This window comes from Pseudophryne corroboree, chromosome 7 (genome assembly GCF_028390025.1).
Source record: "Pseudophryne corroboree isolate aPseCor3 chromosome 7, aPseCor3.hap2, whole genome shotgun sequence".
Lineage (NCBI taxonomy): Eukaryota > Metazoa > Chordata > Amphibia > Anura > Myobatrachidae > Pseudophryne > Pseudophryne corroboree.
The window spans coordinates 1,916,942-1,938,101 of record NC_086450.1 but is presented as its reverse complement, the minus strand read 5'-3'; the positions used below and the strand labels follow the sequence as shown (position 1 = coordinate 1,938,101).

The window sequence follows — 21,160 nt, the reverse complement described above, 5'->3', positions numbered from 1 at the left end:
GCAGTATTATGGAGTTCCTGTGATCACTGTAGCAGTATTGGGGAGTTCCTGTGATCACTGTAGCAGTATTATGGAGCTTCCTGTGATCACTGTAGCAGTATTATGCGAGTTCCTGTGATCACCTGTAGCAGTATTATGGAGATTCCTGTGATCACTGTAGCAGTATTGGGGAGTTCCTGTGATCACTGTAGCAGTATTATGGAGTTCCTGTGATCACTGTAGCAGTATTATGGAGTTCCTGTGATCACTGTAGCAGTAGATTATAGAGTTCCTGTGATCAGCTGTAAGCTAGTAGTTATGGAGATTCCTGTGATCACTGTAGCTAGTATTGGGGAGTTCCTGTGATCACTGTAGCAGTATTGGGGAGTTCCTGTGATCACTGTAGCAGTATTATGGAGTTCCTGTGATCACTGTAGCAGTATTATGGAGTTCCTGTGATCAGCTGTAGCAGTATTATGGAGTTCCTGTGATCTCGCTGTAGCAGTATTATGGAGTTCCTGTGATCACTGTAGCAGTATTATGGAGTTCCTGTGAGTCGCTGTAGCAGTATTATGGAGTTCCTGTGATCACTGTAGCAGTATTATGGAGTTCCTGTGATCACTGTAGCAGTATTATGGAGTTCCTGTGATCACTGTAGCAGTATTGGGAGTTCCTGTGATCACTGTAGCAGTATTATGCAGTTCCTGTGATCACTGTAGCAGTATTATGGAGTTCCTGTGATCACTGTAGCAGTATTATGGAGTTCCTGTGATCACTGTAGTAGTATTATGGAGTTCCTGTGATCACTGTAGCAGTATTATGGAGTTCCTGTGATCACTGTAGCAGTATTATGGAGTTCCTGTGATCACTGTAGCAGTATTATGAGTTCCTGTGATCACTGTAGCAGTATTATGGAGTTCTGTGATCACTGTAGCAGTATTATGGAGTTCCTGTGATCACTGTAGCAGTATTATGGAGTTCCTGTGATCACTGTAGCAGTATTATGGAGTTTCCTGTGATCACTGTAGCAGTCTTATGGAGTTCCTGTGATCACTGTAGCAGTATTATGGAGTTCCTGTGATCACTGTAGCAGTATTATGGAGTTCCTGTGATCACTGTAGCAGTATTATGGAGTTCCTGTGATCACTGTAGCAGTATTATGGAGTTCCTGTGATCACTGTAGCAGTATTATGGAGTTCCTGTGATCACTGTAGCAGTATATGGAGTTCCTGTGATCACTGTAGCAGTATTGGGGTTCTGTGATCACTGTAGCAGTATTATGGAGTTCCTGTGATCACTGTAGCAGTATTGGGGAGTTCCTGTGATCACTGTAGTAGTATTATGGAGTTCCTGTGATCACTGTAGCAGTATTATGGAGTTCCTGTGATCACTGTAGCAGTATTATGGAGTTCCTGTGATCACTGTAGCAGTATTATGGAGTTACCTGTGATCGCTGTAGTAGTATTATGGAGTTCCTGTGATCACTGTAGCAGTATTATGGAGTTCCTGTGATCACTGTAGCAGTATTATGGAGTTCCTGTGATCACTGTAGCAGTATTATGGAGTTCCTGTGATCCACTGTAGCAGTATTGTGGAGTTCCAGTGATCACTGTAGCAGTATTGGGGAGTTTCTGTGATCACTGTAGCAGTATTATGGAGTTCCTGTGATCACTGTAGCAGTATTGGGGAGTTCCTGTGATCACTGTAGCAGTATTATGGAGTTCCTGTGATCACTGTAGCAGTATTGGGAGTTCCTGTGATCACTGTAGTAGTATTATGGAGTTCCTGTGATCACTGTAGCAGTATTATGGAGTTCCTGTGATCACTGTAGCAGTATTATGGAGTTCCTGTGATCACTGTAGCAGTATTATGGAGTTCCTGTGATCACTGTAAGCAGTATTATGGAGTTCCTGTGATCACTGTAGCAGTATTATGGAGTTCCTGTGATCACTGTAGCAGTATTATGGAGTTCCTGTGATCACTGTAGCAGTATTATGGAGTTCCTGTGATCACTGTAGCAGTATTGGGAGTTCCTGTGATCACTGTAGCAGTATTATGGAGTTCCTGTGATCACTGTAGCAGTATTATGGAGTTCCTGTGATCGCTGTAGTAGTATTATGGAGTTCCTGTGATCACTGTAGCAGTATTATGGAGTTCCTGTGATCACTGTAGCAGTATTATGGAGTTCCTGTGATCACTGTAGCAGTATTATGGAGTTCCTGTGATCACTGTAGCAGTATTATGGAGTTCCTGTGATCACTGTAGCAGTATTGGGGAGTTCCTGTGATCACTGTAGCAGTATTATGGAGTTCCTGTGATCACTGTAGCAGTATTATGGAGTTCCTGTGATCACTGTAGCAGTATTATGGAGTTCCTGTGATCACTGTAGCAGTATTATGGAGTTCCTGTGATCACTGTAGCAGTATTATGGAGTTCCTGTGATCACTGTAGCAGTATTGGGGAGTTCCTGTGATCACTGTAGCAGTATTATGGAGTTCCTGTGATCACTGTAGTAGTATTATGGAGTTCCTGTGATCGCTGTAGCAGTATTGGGGAGTTCCTGTGATTGCTGTAGCAGTATTATGGAGTTCCTGTGATCACTGTAGCAGTATTATGGAGTTCCTGTGATCGCTGTAGCAGTATTGGGGGAGTTCCTGTGATTGCTGTAGCAGTATTATGGAGTTCCTGTGATCACTGTAGCAGTATTATGGAGTTCCTGTGATCACTGTAGCAGTATTGTGGAGTTCTGTGATCACTGTAGCCAGTATTGGGGAGTTCCTGTGATCGCTGTAGCAGTATTATGGAGTTCCTGTGATCACTGTAGTAGTATTATGGAGTTCCTGTGATCACTGTAGCAGTATTATGGAGTTCCTGTGATCACTGTAGTAGTATTATGGAGTTCCTGTGATCACTGTAGTAGTATTATGGAGTTCCTGTGATCACTGTAGCAGTATTATGGAGTTCCTGTGATCACTGTAGCAGTATTATGGAGTTCCTGTGATCACTGTAGCAGTATTATGGAGTTCCTGTGATCACTGTAGCAGTATTATGGAGTTCCTGTGATCACTGTAGCAGTATTATGAGTTCCTGTGATCACTGTAGCAGTATTATGGAGTTCCTGTGATCACTGTAGCAGTATTATGGAGTTCCTGTGATCACTGTAGCAGTATTATGGACGTTCCTGTGATCACTGTAGCAGTATTATGGAGTTTCCTGTGATCACTGTAGCAGTATTATGGAGTTCCTGTGATCACTGATAGCAGTATTATGGAGTTCCTGTGATCAACTGTAGCAGTATTATGGAGTTCCTGTGATCACTGTAGCAGTATTGGGGAGTTCCTGTGATCGCTGTAGTAGTATTATGGAGTTCCTGTGATCACTGTAGCAGTATTATGGAGTTCCTATGATCACTGTAGCAGTATTATGGAGTTCCTGTGATCACTGTAGCAGTATTATGGAGTTCCTGTGATCACTGTAGCAGTATTATGGAGTTCCTGTGATCACTGTAGCAGTATTATGGAGTTCCTGTGATCACTGTAGCAGTATTATGGAGCTTCCTGTGATCACTGTAGCAGTGATTATGGAGTTCCTGTGATCACTGTAGCAGTATTATGGAGTTCCTATGATCACTGTAGCAGTATTACTGGAGTTCCTGTGATCACTGTAGCAGTAGTATGGAGTTCCTGTGATCACTGTAGGCAGTATTATGGAGTTCCTGTGATCACTGTAGCAGTATTATGGAGTTCCTGTGATCACTGTAGCAGTATTATGGAGTTCCTGTGATCACTGTAGCAGTATTATGGAGTTCCTGTCGATCACTGTAGCAGTATTATGGAGTTCCTGTGATCACTGTAGCAGTATTATGGAGTGTCCTGTGATCACTGTAGCAGTATTAATGGAGTTCCTGTGATCACTGTAGCAGTATTGGGGAGTTCCTGTGATCACTGTAGTAGTATTATGGAGTTCCTGTGATCACTGTAGCAGTATTATGGAGTTCCTGTGATCACTGTAGCAGTATTATGGAGTTCCTGTGATCACTGTAGCAGTATTGGGGAGTTCCTGTGATCGCTGTAGCAGTATTATGGAGTTCCTGTGATCACTGTAGCAGTATTATGGAGTTCCTGTGATCACTGTAGCAGTATTGGGGAGTTCCTGTGATCACTGTAGCAGTATTATGGAGTTCCTGTGATCACTGTAGCAGTATTATGGAGTTCCTGTGATCACTGTAGCAGTATTATGGAGTTCCTGTGATCACTGTAGCAGTATTATGGAGTTCCTGTGATCACTGTAGCAGTATTATGGAGTTCCTGTGATCACTGTAGCAGTATTATGGAGTTCCTGTGATCACTGTAGTAGTATTGGGGAGTTCCTGTGATCACTGTAGTAGTATTATGGAGTTCCTGTGATCACTGTAGCAGTATTATGGAGTTCCTGTGATCACTGTAGCAGTATTATGGAGTTCCTGTGATCACTGTAGCAGTATTATGGAGTTCCTGTGATCACTGTAGCAGTATTATGGAGTTCCTGTGATCACTGTAGCAGTATTATGGAGTTCCTGTGATCACTGTAGCAGTATTATGGAGTTCCTGTGATCACTGTAGCAGTATTATGGAGTTCCTGTGATCACTGTAGCAGTATTATGGAGTGAGCTGACAGATGGGGATAATAATAATGTGTATTATGCTACTCTCGCCCTGTAGGTGTGCAGCAGACAGAACCATCCAGTGAGTCACTACTGCTGGAAGCTGTGAAGGTGAAAGTCAGTGACTTAGAGGAGGACAGCCTGGAGCTTCCTGAAGAGGACAGCACCATCACCGTGTATGTCTGACGCTCTTACGTAACCGCAGACCGTTTGTACTGTTATTGTGCCCTTCCCACAGGTATAATACATTAGATACATGCCAACATCCCTGATGCCACCATCCGCCTGGCATCGCCATGTAGTACGTCTCTGGCAGAACAAGTCCAGCTATGATAAGAGATCTGGGTGCAGTCCTGTTTTCTGCTCTGGTCTCTGTATTACATGTCATACAGTTACTGTCATTCAGTCTGTCTCTGGCAGAACAAGTCCAGCTATGATAAGAGATCTGGGTGCAGTCCTGTGTTCTGCTCTGGTCTCTGTATTACATGTCATACAGTTACTGTCATTCAGTCTGTCTCTGGCAGAACAAGTCCAGCTATGATAAGAGATCTGGGTGCAGTCCTGTGTTCTCTGCTCTGGTCTCTGTATTGCATGTCATACAGTTACTGTCATTCAGTCTGTCTCTGGCAGAACAAGTCCAGCTATGATAAGAGATCTGGGTGCAGTCCTGTGTTCTCTGCTCTGGTCTCTGTATTACATGTCATACAGTTACTGTCATTCAGTCTGTCTCTGGCAGAACAAGTCCAGCTATGATAAGAGATCTGGGTGCAGTCCTGTGTTCTCTGCTCTGGTCTCTGTATTACATGTCATACAGTTACTGTCATTCAGTCTGTCTCTGGCAGAACAAGTCCAGCTATGATAAGAGATCTGGGTGCAGTCCTGTGTTCTCTGCTCTGGTCTCTGTATTACATGTCATACAGTTACTGTCATTCAGTCTGTCTCTGGCAGAACAAGTCCAGCTATGATAAGAGATCTGGGTGCAGTCCTGTGTTCTCTGCTCTGGTCTCTGTATTACATGTCATACAGTTACTGTCATTCAGTCTGTCTCTGGCAGAACAAGTCCAGCTATGATAAGAGATCTGGGTGCAGTCCTGTGTTCTCTGCTCTGGTCTCTGTATTACATGTCATACAGTTACTGTCATTCAGTCTGTCTCTGGCAGAACAAGTCCAGCTATGATAAGAGATCTGGGTGCAGTCCTGTGTTCTGCTCTGGTCTCTGTATTACATGTCATACAGTTACTGTCATTCAGTCTGTCTCTGGCAGAACAAGTCCAGCTATGATAAGAGATCTGGGTGCAGTCCTGTGTTCTCTGCTCTGGTCTCTGTATTGCATGTCATACAGTTACTGTCATTCAGTCTGTCTCTGGCAGAACAAGTCCAGCTATGATAAGATATCTGGGTGCAGTCCTGTGTTCTCTACTCTGGTCTCTGTATTACATGTCATACAGTTACTGTCATTCAGTCTGTCTCTGGCAGAACAAGTCCAGCTATGATAAGAGATCTGGGTGCTGTCCTGTGTTCTGCTCTGGTCTCTGTATTACATGTCATACAGTTACTGTCATTCAGTCTGTCTCTGGCAGAACAAGTCCAGCTATGATAAGAGATCTGGGTGCAGTCCTGTGTTCTGCTCTGGTCTCTGTATTACATGTCATACAGTTACTGTCATTCAGTCTGTCTCTGGCAGAACAAGTCCAGCTATGATAAGAGATCTGGGTGCAGTCCTATGTTCTGCTCTGGTCTCTGTATTACATGTCATACAGTTACTGTCATTCAGTCTGTCTCTGGCAGAACAAGTCCAGCTATGATAAGAGATCTGGGTGCAGTCCTGTGTTCTCTGCTCTGGTCTCTGTATTACATGTCTTACAGTTACTGTCATTCAGTCTGTCTCTGGCAGAACAAGTCCAGCTATGATAAGAGATCTGGGTGCAGTCCTGTGTTCTCTGCTCTGGTCTCTGTATTACATGTCATACAGTTACTGTCATTCAGTCTGTCTCTGGCAGAACAAGTCCAGCTATGATAAGAGATCTGGGTGCAGTCCTGTGTTCTCTGCTCTGGTCTCTGTATTACATGTCATACAGTTACTGTCATTCAGTCTGTCTCTGGCAGAACAAGTCCAGCTATGATAAGAGATCTGGGTGCAGTCCTGTGTTCTCTGCTCTGGTCTCTGTATTACATGTCATACATTTACTGTCATTCAGTCTGTCTCTGGCAGAACAAGTCCAGCTATGATAAGAGATCTGGGTGCAGTCCTGTGTTCTCTGCTCTGGTCTCTGTATTACATGTCATACAGTTACTGTCATTCAGTCTGTCTCTGGCAGAACAAGTCCAGCTATGATAAGAGATCTGGGTGCAGTCCTGTGTTCTCTGCTTTGGTCTCTGTATTACATGTCATACATTTACTGTCATTCAGTCTGTCTCTGGCAGAACAAGTCCAGCTATGATAAGAGATTTGGGTGCAGTCCTGTGTTCTCTGCTCTGGTCTCTGTATTACATGTTGTACAGTTACTGTCATTCAGTCTGTCTCTGGCAGAACAAGTCCAGCTATGATAAGAGATCTGGGTGCAGTCCTGTGTTCTCTGCTCTGGTCTCTGTATTACATGTCATACAGTTACTGTCATTCAGTCTGTCTCTGGCAGAACAAGTCCAGCTATGATAAGAGATCTGGGTGCAGTCCTGTGTTCCCTGCTCTGGTCTCTGTATTACATGTCATACATTTACTGTCATTCAGTCTGTCTCTGGCAGAACAAGTCCAGCTATGATAAGAGATCTGGGTGCAGTCCTGTGTTCTCTGCTCTGGTCTCTGTATTACATGTCATACAGTTACTGTCATTCAGTCTGTCTCTGGCAGAACAAGTCCAGCTATGATAAGAGATCTGGGTGCAGTCCTGTGTTCTCTGCTCTGGTCGCTGTATTACATGTCATACAGTTACTGTCATTCAGTCTGTCTCTGGCAGAACAAGTCCAGCTATGATAAGAGATCTGGGTGCAGTCCTGTGTTCTCTGCTCTGGTCTCTGTATTACATGTCATACAGTTACTGTCATTCAGTCTGTCTCTGGCAGAACAAGTCCAGCTATGATAAGAGATCTGGGTGCAGTCCTGTGTTCTCTGCTCTGGTCGCTGTATTACATGTCATACAGTTACGGTCATTCAGTCTGTCTCTGGCAGAACAAGTCCAGCTATGATAAGAGATCTGGGTGCAGTCCTGTGTTCTCTGCTCTGGTCTCTGTATTACATGTCATACAGTTACTGTCATTCAGTCTGTCTCTGGCAGAACAAGTCCAGCTATGATAAGAGATCTGGGTGCAGTCCTGTGTTCTGCTCTGGTCTCTGTATTACATGTCATACAGTTACTGTCATTCAGTCTGTCTCTGGCAGAACAAGTCCAGCTATGATAAGAGATCTGGGTGCAGTCCTGTGTTCTCTGCTCTGGTCTCTGTATTACATGTCTTACAGTTACTGTCATTCAGTCTGTCTCTGGCAGAACAAGTCCAGCTATGATAAGAGATCTGGGTGCAGTCCTGTGTTCTCTGCTCTGGTCTCTGTATTACATGTCATACAGTTACTGTCATTCAGTCTGTCTCTGGCAGAACAAGTCCAGCTATGATAAGAGATCTGGGTGCAGTCCTGTGTTCTCTGCTCTGGTCTCTGTATTACATGTCATACATTTACTGTCATTCAGTCTGTCTCTGGCAGAACAAGTCCAGCTATGATAAGAGATCTGGGTGCAGTCCTGTGTTCTCTGCTCTGGCAGCTGTATTACATGTCATACAGTTACTGTCATTCAGTCTGTCTCTGGCAGAACAAGTCCAGCTATGATAAGAGATCTGGGTGCAGTCCTGTGTTCTCTGCTTTGGTCTCTGTATTACATGTCATACATTTACTGTCATTCAGTCTGTCTCTGGCAGAACAAGTCCAGCTATGATAAGAGATCTGGGTGCAGTCCTGTGTTCTCTGCTCTGGTCTCTGTATTACATGTCATACAGTTACTGTCATTCAGTCTGTCTCTGGCAGAACAAGTCCAGCTATGATAAGAGATCTGGGTGCAGTCCTGTGTTCTCTGCTCTGGTCTCTGTATTACATGTTGTACAGTTACTGTCATTCAGTCTGTCTCTGGCAGAACAAGTCCAGCTATGATAAGAGATCTGGGTGCAGTCCTGTGTTCTCTGCTCTGGTCTCTGTATTACATGTCATACAGTTACTGTCATTCAGTCTGTCTCTGGCAGAACAAGTCCAGCTATGATAAGAGATCTGGGTGCAGTCCTGTGTTCTCTGCTCTGGTCTCTGTATTACATGTCATACAGTTACTGTCATTCAGTCTGTCTCTGGCAGAACAAGTCCAGCTATGATAAGAGATCTGGGTGCAGTCCTGTGTTCTCTGCTCTGGTCTCTGTATTACATGTCATACAGTTACTGTCATTCAGTCTGTCTCTGGCAGAACAAGTCCAGCTATGATAAGAGATCTGGGTGCAGTCCTGTGTTCTCTGCTCTGGTCTCTGTATTTCATGTCGTACAGTTACTGTCATTCAGTCTGTCTCTGGCAGAACAAGTCCAGCTATGATAAGAGATCTGGGTGCAGTCCTGTGTTCTCTGCTCTGGTCTCTGTATTACATGTCATACAGTTACTGTCATTCAGTCTGTCTCTGGCAGAACAAGTCCAGCTATGATAAGAGATCTGGGTGCAGTCCTGTGTTCTCTGCTCTGGTCTCTGTATTACATGTTGTACAGTTACTGTCATTCAGTCTGTCTCTGGCAGAACAAGTCCAGCTATGATAAGAGATCTGGGTGCAGTCCTGTGTTCTCTGCTCTGGTCTCTGTATTACATGTCATACAGTTACTGTCATTCATTCTGTCTCTGGCAGAACAAGTCCAGCTATGATAAGAGATCTGGGTGCAGTCCTGTGTTCTCTGCTCTGGTCTCTGTATTACATGTCATACATTTACTGTCATTCAGTCTGTCTCTGGCAGAACAAGTCCAGCTATGATAAGAGATCTGGGTGCAGTCCTGTGTTCTCTGCTCTGGTCTCTGTATTACATGTCATACAGTTACTGTCATTCAGTCTGTCTCTGGCAGAACAAGTCCAGCTATGATAAGAGATCTGGGTGCAGTCCTGTGTTCTCTGCTCTGGTCTCTGTATTACATGTCATACAGTTACTGTCATTCAGTCTGTCTCTGGCAGAACAAGTCCAGCTATGATAAGAGATCTGGGTGCAGTCCTGTGTTCTCTGCTCTGGTCTCTGTATTACATGTCATACAGTTACTGTCATTCAGTCTGTCTCTGGCAGAACAAGTCCAGCTATGATAAGAGATCTGGGTGCAGTCCTGTGTTCTCTGCTCTGGTCTCTGTATTTCATGTCGTACAGTTACTGTCATTCAGTCTGTCTCTGGCAGAACAAGTCCAGCTATGATAAGAGATCTGGGTGCAGTCCTGTGTTCTTCTCTGGTCTCTGTATTACATGTCATACAGTTACTGTCATTCAGTCTGTCTCTGGCAGAACAAGTCCAGCTATGATAAGAGATCTGGGTGCAGTCCTGTGTTCTGCTCTGGTCTCTGTATTACATGTCATACAGTTACTGTCATTCAGTCTGTCTCTGGCAGAACAAGTCCAGCTATGATAAGAGATCTGGGTGCAGTCCTGTGTTCTCTGCTCTGGTCTCTGTATTACATGTCATACAGTTACTGTCATTCAGTCTGTCTCTGGCAGAACAAGTCCAGCTATGATAAGAGATCTGGGTGCAGTCCTGTGTTCTCTGCTCTGGTCTCTGTATTACATGTCATACAGTTACTGTCATTCAGTCTGTCTCTGGCAGAACAAGTCCAGCTATGATAAGAGATCTGGGTGCAGTCCTGTGTTCTCTGCTCTGGTCTCTGTATTACATGTCATACAGTTACTGTCATTCAGTCTGTCTCTGGCAGAACAAGTCCAGCTATGATAAGGGATCTGGGTGCAGTCCTGTGTTCTCTGCTCTGGTCTCTGTATTACATGTCATACATTTACTGTCATTCAGTCTGTCTCTGGCAGAACAAGTCCAGCTATGATAAGAGATCTGGGTGCAGTCCTGTGTTCTCTGCTCTGGTCTCTGTATTACATGTCATACAGTTACTGTCATTCAGTCTGTCTCTGGCAGAACAAGTCCAGCTATGATAAGAGATCTGGGTGCAGTCCTGTGTTCTCTGCTTTGGTCTCTGTATTACATGTCATACATTTACTGTCATTCAGTCTGTCTCTGGCAGAACAAGTCCAGCTATGATAAGAGATTTGGGTGCAGTCCTGTGTTCTCTGCTCTGGTCTCTGTATTACATGTTGTACAGTTACTGTCATTCAGTCTGTCTCTGGCAGAACAAGTCCAGCTATGATAAGAGATCTGGGTGCAGTCCTGTGTTCTCTGCTCTGGTCTCTGTATTACATGTCATACAGTTACTGTCATTCAGTCTGTCTCTGGCAGAACAAGTCCAGCTATGATAAGAGATCTGGGTGCAGTCCTGTGTTCCCTGCTCTGGTCTCTGTATTACATGTCATACATTTACTGTCATTCAGTCTGTCTCTGGCAGAACAAGTCCAGCTATGATAAGAGATCTGGGTGCAGTCCTGTGTTCTCTGCTCTGGTCTCTGTATTACATGTCATACAGTTACTGTCATTCAGTCTGTCTCTGGCAGAACAAGTCCAGCTATGATAAGAGATCTGGGTGCAGTCCTGTGTTCTCTGCTCTGGTCGCTGTATTACATGTCATACAGTTACTGTCATTCAGTCTGTCTCTGGCAGAACAAGTCCAGCTATGATAAGAGATCTGGGTGCAGTCCTGTGTTCTCTGCTCTGGTCTCTGTATTACATGTCATACAGTTACTGTCATTCAGTCTGTCTCTGGCAGAACAAGTCCAGCTATGATAAGAGATCTGGGTGCAGTCCTGTGTTCTCTGCTCTGGTCGCTGTATTACATGTCATACAGTTACGGTCATTCAGTCTGTCTCTGGCAGAACAAGTCCAGCTATGATAAGAGATCTGGGTGCAGTCCTGTGTTCTCTGCTCTGGTCTCTGTATTACATGTCATACAGTTACTGTCATTCAGTCTGTCTCTGGCAGAACAAGTCCAGCTATGATAAGAGATCTGGGTGCAGTCCTGTGTTCTGCTCTGGTCTCTGTATTACATGTCATACAGTTACTGTCATTCAGTCTGTCTCTGGCAGAACAAGTCCAGCTATGATAAGAGATCTGGGTGCAGTCCTGTGTTCTCTGCTCTGGTCTCTGTATTACATGTCATACAGTTACTGTCATTCAGTCTGTCTCTGGCAGAACAAGTCCAGCTATGATAAGAGATCTGGGTGCAGTCCTGTGTTCTCTGCTCTGGTCTCTGTATTACATGTCTTACAGTTACTGTCATTCAGTCTGTCTCTGGCAGAACAAGTCCAGCTATGATAAGAGATCTGGGTGCAGTCCTGTGTTCTCTGCTCTGGTCTCTGTATTACATGTCATACAGTTACTGTCATTCAGTCTGTCTCTGGCAGAACAAGTCCAGCTATGATAAGAGATCTGGGTGCAGTCCTGTGTTCTCTGCTCTGGTCTCTGTATTACATGTCATACATTTACTGTCATTCAGTCTGTCTCTGGCAGAACAAGTCCAGCTATGATAAGAGATCTGGGTGCAGTCCTGTGTTCTCTGCTCTGGCAGCTGTATTACATGTCATACAGTTACTGTCATTCAGTCTGTCTCTGGCAGAACAAGTCCAGCTATGATAAGAGATCTGGGTGCAGTCCTGTGTTCTCTGCTTTGGTCTCTGTATTACATGTCATACATTTACTGTCATTCAGTCTGTCTCTGGCAGAACAAGTCCAGCTATGATAAGAGATCTGGGTGCAGTCCTGTGTTCTCTGCTCTGGTCTCTGTATTACATGTCATACAGTTACTGTCATTCAGTCTGTCTCTGGCAGAACAAGTCCAGCTATGATAAGAGATCTGGGTGCAGTCCTGTGTTCTCTGCTCTGGTCTCTGTATTACATGTTGTACAGTTACTGTCATTCAGTCTGTCTCTGGCAGAACAAGTCCAGCTATGATAAGAGATCTGGGTGCAGTCCTGTGTTCTCTGCTCTGGTCTCTGTATTACATGTCATACAGTTACTGTCATTCATTCTGTCTCTGGCAGAACAAGTCCAGCTATGATAAGAGATCTGGGTGCAGTCCTGTGTTCTCTGCTCTGGTCTCTGTATTACATGTCATACATTTACTGTCATTCAGTCTGTCTCTGGCAGAACAAGTCCAGCTATGATAAGAGATCTGGGTGCAGTCCTGTGTTCTCTGCTCTGGTCTCTGTATTACATGTCATACAGTTACTGTCATTCAGTCTGTCTCTGGCAGAACAAGTCCAGCTATGATAAGAGATCTGGGTGCAGTCCTGTGTTCTCTGCTCTGGTCTCTGTATTACATGTCATACAGTTACTGTCATTCAGTCTGTCTCTGGCAGAACAAGTCCAGCTATGATAAGAGATCTGGGTGCAGTCCTGTGTTCTCTGCTCTGGTCTCTGTATTACATGTCATACAGTTACTGTCATTCAGTCTGTCTCTGGCAGAACAAGTCCAGCTATGATAAGAGATCTGGGTGCAGTCCTGTGTTCTCTGCTCTGGTCTCTGTATTTCATGTCGTACAGTTACTGTCATTCAGTCTGTCTCTGGCAGAACAAGTCCAGCTATGATAAGAGATCTGGGTGCAGTCCTGTGTTCTTCTCTGGTCTCTGTATTACATGTCATACAGTTACTGTCATTCAGTCTGTCTCTGGCAGAACAAGTCCAGCTATGATAAGAGATCTGGGTGCAGTCCTGTGTTCTGCTCTGGTCTCTGTATTACATGTCATACAGTTACTGTCATTCAGTCTGTCTCTGGCAGAACAAGTCCAGCTATGATAAGAGATCTGGGTGCAGTCCTGTGTTCTCTGCTCTGGTCTCTGTATTACATGTCATACAGTTACTGTCATTCAGTCTGTCTCTGGCAGAACAAGTCCAGCTATGATAAGAGATCTGGGTGCAGTCCTGTGTTCTCTGCTCTGGTCTCTGTATTACATGTCATACAGTTACTGTCATTCAGTCTGTCTCTGGCAGAACAAGTCCAGCTATGATAAGAGATCTGGGTGCAGTCCTGTGTTCTCTGATCTGGTCTCTGTATTACATGTCATACAGTTACTGTCATTCAGTCTGTCTCTGGCAGAACAAGTCTAGCTATGATAAGAGATCTGGGTGCTGTCCTGTGTTCTGCTCTGGTCTCTGTATTACATGTTGTACAGTTACTGTCATTCAGTCTGTCTCTGGCAGAACAAGTCCAGCTATGATAAGAGATCTGGGTGCAGTCCTGTGTTCTCTGCTCTGGCAGCTGTATTACATGTCATACAGTTACTGTCATTCAGTCTGTCTCTGGCAGAACAAGTCCAGCTATGATAAGAGATCTGGGTGCAGTCCTGTGTTCTCTGCTCTGGTCTCTGTATTACATGTCATATAGTTACTGTCATTCAGTCTGTCTCTGGCAGAACAAGTCCAGCTATGATAAGAGATCTGGGTGCAGTCCTGTGTTCTCTGCTCTGGTCTCTGTATTACATGTCATACAGTTACTGTCATTCAGTCTGTCTCTGGCAGAACAAGTCCAGCTATGATAAGAGATCTGGGTGCAGTCCTGTGTTCTCTGCTCTAGTCTCTGTATTACATGTTATCATACAATGTTGAGATGACTTCTGGTGAAATAAAATCTCTTTTGCCCTTAGGAGTGAGAAGGAAGAGCCGAGTCAGAAGGAGAAGACCGTTCTGTCAGAGGATTGTGAGCTGATCACTGTAATGGACGTGATCCCCGGCCGCCTGGAAGTCACCACGCAGCATATATACTTCTACGATGGTAGCACTGAAAAAGAAGAAGGTGTGGGAATGATTTATTGACGATTGTACGGTAGAAGGCCATGTGTTCCATGATAATACCCATACTTACATTCACCGAACTATTGCTACCTCAGAATTGTGTTATCCCTGTTTTCTGTGTCTGTAATCACTAAATAGGTGTATTTCTCTAGTATACAATCTGGGGGATAGCAGTGGGGCGTTGTACCAGCACCAGGCACAGTGCATAGTATACTGCTTCCCCCTCTACATCTCATAGTGTAACACCTCCGCTAGGGTGCGGGCACCATTCTTATTTATTTTTCATCCACTAGGGGTCACTGGAGTACTCTTGGGATATGGACGGTTTCCGTAGGAACAAGGCACTGAATATTAAAATTTAGAACTCTCCTCCCCTCCATATCCCAGAGTACCTCAGTGTTTTTTCTGTGCTTCTCGTGGCAACAGGGCTTGTGTGGAGCTTAACCACACTACTTTGAATATTTTTCTTTTTAATTTTTTTTTCTACTTTTACATTTTTTGCTCACAGCACATCCCTTCCCAGTTTCTGTAAAAACTTGGGTCCGGGATAGTGCCGCTGCACGGAGCAGCGCATGGCGTGTCGGTCCTCACAAAGAGCACCCTCACAGCCACACGCAGCTCATTCCCTGACTGCTGCTACAGCTGGACGGAGCTTACCGATAGAAGCCCCGTCACAGCCTTCGCTTCTGGAGTCAGGTATGCTGGGGGTACGGGGCGGTCAGCGCACGCTGCCGGCCCGATGTGTGGGGACACTGTTCACTGACGCCGCTCTCACTGCGCCCGCACCCGCCTCTCCTGACAGGCCGCCGCGGCAACCGCTCCGAGCAGCGCCGCCTCCACCGCTGAGACCCGCCGGCCGCCGCTCATACCCGCCGGCCGCCGCGCTCACCAGCCGCTCGCACCCGCCGGCCACCGCTCACACCAGCCGGCCGCCGCTGTAGGACCGCGCTCCATTACAGCGCTCCCCGGCTCCCTGCACCCTGATTGCGCTGGGAGTGAGATACCCGCGCCCCGGTAATTCCCGCTCAGACAGCGGTACACGGGCCACGGGGGAGGGAGCAGAAGGGGGGGGAGATGACATTAGCGGAGGGCTGCATAAGGGGGGTGACATTGATGAAATAGGCTGTTAAGCCTATATTACAGGGTTGGCTGCACTTGTTACATATACCCTGCACTGTGAGGCATGGTGGCCATTTTAATCTTGCTTCCTGTCTTCCAGTTTGTGATTCCAGAACGTTCCTGTACTACATCTCTACTCCACCGGAGGCGCAGGGGTGTTGGTGGGAATTTGGGATCAGTTTCATATAGTACTGGCCACGTGCACTACACTTTGCCAGATATATATTTATATAGAGACACCTTAGTACTATTTACTGAGTCGTGCAGGTTGTCTGTCTTTGTATGTTGTATTGTCTGTCTGCATAATGAGTAAGGCACCGGCAAAACCAAAAAGCACTGCCATGTCTGTGACAGTGTGTTACCGGATGGATCTACCACATGTACAGTATGTTTTGTGGATTCAGCTACGGATACAATCTCTGCTCCGCTGTCTAAGCCGGTTTCATCCCCGGACCCTCCATGGGCTATGCTAGCAGATGTCATGGCTGGATTGCAATCAGAATTGGCCGCCGCTCGACAGGAACGGGAAGCGGCAAGATCTGAGTCTAGGGTGAGACCGCTAGGACTACCGGAGGGGTCTCAGCCTTGCCAACAGTCTAAGTCCATTTTGGGTAGTAGGGATAAATTTACTTTGTCTTATGATTTACCAGTTTCTGCTATGTTACAGTCTGATGATTCTATGCCAGACCTCACTGCGCAAGATGACGGTGAGGAGGGCGAAGTAGACCAGCAGTCCGATAGTGAAGATTTTGACAGCCCAGGCATTGATAATCTCATCAGAGCGGTGCGTCAGTCTCTGAGGTTTACAGAATCTGAGGAGCCTCTGACAAATTATGAAGTCGTCTTTGCTAAACGACAGAGGACTCTGATGTGTTTTCCGGTTTCGGAATCTCTTAATAAGATGTTAACTGGAAACACGAAAGAATCCGGATAAACGGTTTTCTATACTTCGCAGATTTAAGTCTAGTTACCCGTTTCCGGAGTCTGTGACAGCTACATGGGAGAATCCGCCATTGGTGGATTCGTCTGTGTCTAAACTTACAAAGAAATTAACCATACCAGTGCCAACAGCTACTACGCTTAAAGACCCTTCAGACCGTAAAATTGAAGCTATGCTAAAATCCATGTATGTAGCAGCAGGAGTGTTGCTTAGACCTGGGTTGGTTGGCATAGGAAGCCAGTTACGGCAGCTCATTATTACAGAATTTGGCGTGCCTATATAGGTTGGTGTGAGGATCGGAAGTTTCCGACATCATCTTTCAAGTTATCCCGTCTTTTGTTATTTCTTCAGACGGGGTTAGATGGAGGACTGCGTTTATCTACACTTAAGGTGCAGGTATCTGCTTTGTCAATTTACTTTCAAAGACGATTGGCTCTATTGCCGTCTGTACACACTTTTCTGCAGGGTGTCCTCAGAGTACAGCCTCCATTCATTCCACCTACAGCGCCATGGGACTTGAATCTGGTTTTAGATTTCTTACAGTCTTCATATTTTGAACCCTTACACCAAGTGGATATTAAGTTTCTCACTTGGAAAACAATTTTCCTACTAGCCTTGGCTTCGGCAAGGCGTGTTTTTAGATTTGGGTGCCTTGTCATGCAAGCCACCGTATTTGGTGTTTCATGATGACAGAGCGGAACTTCGGACGATTCCCGCTTTCCTACCAAAGGTAGTGTCATCCTTTCACATCAATCATCCAATAGTAGTTCCTGTGTTGACAGGAAATTCTGGAACCTTGGATGTGGTATGCGCACTACGCGTTTATGTATCCCGAACGTCTACAGTTCGTAAGACGGATACGTTGTTTGTTCTCTATGATGCTGCCAAGATGGGTTGGCCAGCTTCTAAGCAGACCTTATCCAGATGGATTAAACTGACCATACGTCAGGCTTACCTTCATGCTAGGTTACAGCCGCCTACATCAGTAACAGCTCATTTCACACGTTCTGTGGGAACTTCATGGGCAGCTGGTCGTGGGGCTTCTACGACGCAGCTTTGCCGTGCGGCTACATCAGTGCACACGTTTGTGCGCTTTTACAAGTTTGATACGTTTGCGGCATCAGCATCTAGCTTTGGCCGCCTAGTGTTACAGGTGCCAAACAGCTCTCCCGCCCACGGGGGAAGCTTTGGTACGTCCCAAGAGTACTCCAGTGACCCCTAGTGGATGAAAAAGAAAATAGGATTTTGGTACTTACCAGGTAAATCCTTTTCTTTGAATCCATAGGGGGCACTGGACGCCCACCCAGAGCAGTTTTACCTGGTTGTGGTAAGTTCAGGGGATCTTATGGTAACACATTCTCACCGACTGGTTCAAGTTCTATCGGTTATTGTGCCAACTGTTTAGTTGTCAGTAACGTTATGTGTCAACTTTATTGTTGTCCGTTGTGTTATATGTAATTCTCCATTGTCAACCTCTCTATCGCTCCTGTTCGGCTCAGTAAAAAACACTGAGGTACTCTGGGATATGGAGGGGAGGAGAGTTCTAAATTTTAATATTCAGTGCCTGGTTCCTACGGAAACCGTCCATATCCCAAGAGTACTCCAGTGCCCCCTATGGATTCAAAGAAAAGGATTTACCTGGTAAGTACCAAAATCCTATTATCAGGCCTCCTGGTGCTCTGTGATGCACCCCAGCAAGGCTGGCCAGCGACCAAGCAGTCATCCATGTAACCTGTTACTTCTCCTGCAGGTGTGGGCTATGACTTCAAGTGGCTTCTTTCCCAGGTCCGGGAGATACACTTACGCCGCTACAACTTGCGGAGATCAGCGCTGGAGATATTTCTGATTGACCAAACAAATTACTTCCTGAATTTTAAGAAAGAGGTGAGAGTTGTCCGGCGTCTGTGTGATCAGCTGTGTTGCTGGGGTTATTCAGAGTCATGTACTGCAGGTGGGGCAGATGTAACAATCACGGTCATTGCGTTATGTTCTGTTTCACTGTAACATGCTAGCATAAAATGAATGGCTACACTGCATGGCGCTGATTATCAGGGAGCTGGTGATTGGCTGAGGAAGTGCCGCAATGGGAGTTCCCATAGATGTATAGTCTGATTGTTTCTCTTGTCATCTAGGTCAGGAATAAAGTATACAGTCGCATTCTGTCATTGCGTCTTCCCAATTTATATGGGACCCGCTCGCCCCAGGAGCTGCTGAAGGCATCGGGTCTTACACAGGTGAGTGATGTGATCTGGTAGTAGGGTTGTACAGGAGCGGCAGGCAGCGGTTCCGTAGTCTCTGGACGTGGGTCACCTCCAGGATAACTCCCAGCACCTCCGCTGTGTTACACTAGAACTAATGAAGTCTTCTAGGTGGGAGCATGGACACTGGCCAGAGATTTCCTCACACTCATTGGCTGACCAGTTCTTCCCCTGGTCTTTCTATGCTACAGCTACATTATGTTCCTCTCGGCCACAGTAATGGTTCAGAGTGAGGGTGGAGGGGGCATTCACGTGGTGTGGGCATTTAGAGTAGCCCAAATCACTGTATGAGACCGGAGTCTTTAAGCAGTAATCTTTGGCTGTAAATTATTTCCAATGAGCTGCACAAGTGACGTAGGGCCAGGTTCAGAGATGTATGGATATCTCCAGTGTTTTCTGGATGTGTCCTGCGCATGTGCTGATCTGTGATCGCTGGGCCTTCTACGCCACAGCGTACGTGACCTGCTGACCTGATTTAGGGGCGCGAAGGGGCAGTGACAGCCAGTGATGCCCGTTCTCTTGGTATGCTGAAGCCAATGGATGAAGAGCCCGGTCATCCTGGGTAACCGGAGTACCCCAATGTGTGATGATCACACTGTACACAGCACTCCTCCTGCGGCATTAGCATATTATAGCCCGGGCGCTGCGTATAAAGACACAGCTACTGTGACTGCACCATCTCTGAATCACGCCCCTTATTGATTGCCCCTTAGTATTAGCGCTGCCACTGAGAGTCTTCCTGGCGGTTCCCCTCCTGTGCGGGCGCAGAGATATCCACTCAGGCGAGTAAGACACAGTTCTGCCACTATTCCTCCCATGGGGACTTCTATTACTATAGTATCATGTCAGTGCATGATAGCGCAGCACAGTCTCACGGTTATAATTCTGCATGTGCGCACATTCTCCAGTCGTGCTGGCGTTTAGGTGTAATGGCGAGTTCTACAGGTATGACCTAGAAGTGTTGTACGTGGTGACCAGGCAGACAGGTAAGTGACGAGTTACAATATATTTGGATTGGGGAGATAAAAGTAATTCAATTTCTTATTATTTATTGAATGTGTTGTTGTCTCGTTTATCCCTGTTTTATTTAGAAATGGGTGAATAGAGAATTGTCTAACTTTGACTACCTCATTCAGCTGAATACCATAGCTGGGAGAACGTACAATGATCTTGCACAGTACCCAGTGGTAAGTAATTAATAAGCGCACGTGGACACACTGCGTGTAGTAATTATTCATGTTTTCTGCTGCTGAGGCTGATGCAGGTGCTTTATATCCCGACAGTCTGGTTTTATCTTGTTTTAGTTCCCATGGGTGCTACAAGATTACACATCGGAAGAGTTGGACCTGAACAACCTGGCCGTCTTCAGGGACCTCTCTAAGCCTATTGGGGTTGTGAATGAGAGGAATGCAGCCGCTGTGCGGGAAAGGTGAGCGGTTATTACTTAGCCTGTCCTAGCACCACAGTAACGTCACACAGCGTTCCAGGGAACGGCCGGGAACTGCGGAACAATATAATGTTATGTTACAGAAAGCTGTGTGACATGTAGGAGACTTTGGTGGTTTCCTGACGGCGGTGGTTGTACTTTCTGATAATGAGTAAAGGTTCGGGGGAAATAGGGCCTAATACAGACAGTATTTGGAAGAGCAACTTTAACTCTCTGTACAATTTGTAAGTCACCGGAACGACATAATAACAGTGGTGCTCAGATATGTTCCGTTCTGCCACGTAGCGCACTGAAAGCCTAACAGGGACCCGGCATCGCTGGTACAGTTATACCACGCCTGTAGTGCGCAGGGCACCGGTAAGAAGATACACGTTCCGTCTGGCACAGTAGGTTTAATGATTATTTAATAGGCCTTAGAACGGGAGTTTCGGTATGAGCTATGTTCTGTAGTGATATATTGGCTGCCTATATGAGGGCAGGCTTTCCCCGTTTCTGTGGATCACACCATGTATAGTCAGGGTCTCTCAGCCGGTACACTCGGGAATATTGTTCTGCCAGCCTCAGTCTTCTAGATCATCCTTCCCTGGGAACATGACGACTGTACCGGTGTCTGGGTCTCTGCCTCTCTGTCTCAGCGTGATTGCCCCTTAGTGCATGGTGTTAGTTACCGTCCGCAGAATGTGATGCTCTCCGCTAGACATTACTGTTATGTTGTTCTACATACATACAGACATATTATCGTTCAATTTGTGCATCTTGTGTTTATTACACCAATCATAAAACAATATGTATAACTGGGAAAGCCGTGTGGTTAAGATAAAATACAGGCCTCCGAGAATGAGAAATAGCAGTTGTTATAACGTTGTAAGGTAATGTACAGAAGT

The 21,160-nt window shown here is 45.7% G+C and overlaps 1 protein-coding gene across 3 annotated transcripts in view; it reads left to right on the top strand.

The window, feature by feature from the left end:
* NBEAL1 (neurobeachin like 1) overlaps positions 1-21,160 on the top strand; it is a 410,517-nt gene that overhangs the window by 256,174 nt on the left and 133,183 nt on the right. For all 3 annotated transcript variants that reach the window (XM_063932593.1, XM_063932592.1, XM_063932594.1), the window contains 6 exons: positions 4,680-4,797; positions 14,365-14,513; positions 18,322-18,455; positions 18,704-18,805; positions 19,921-20,016; positions 20,134-20,258. In XM_063932593.1, coding sequence (XP_063788663.1) covers positions 4,680-4,797; positions 14,365-14,513; positions 18,322-18,455; positions 18,704-18,805; positions 19,921-20,016; positions 20,134-20,258 — 724 coding nt within the window. The remainder of the gene's footprint in view (positions 1-4,679; positions 4,798-14,364; positions 14,514-18,321; positions 18,456-18,703; positions 18,806-19,920; positions 20,017-20,133; positions 20,259-21,160) is intronic.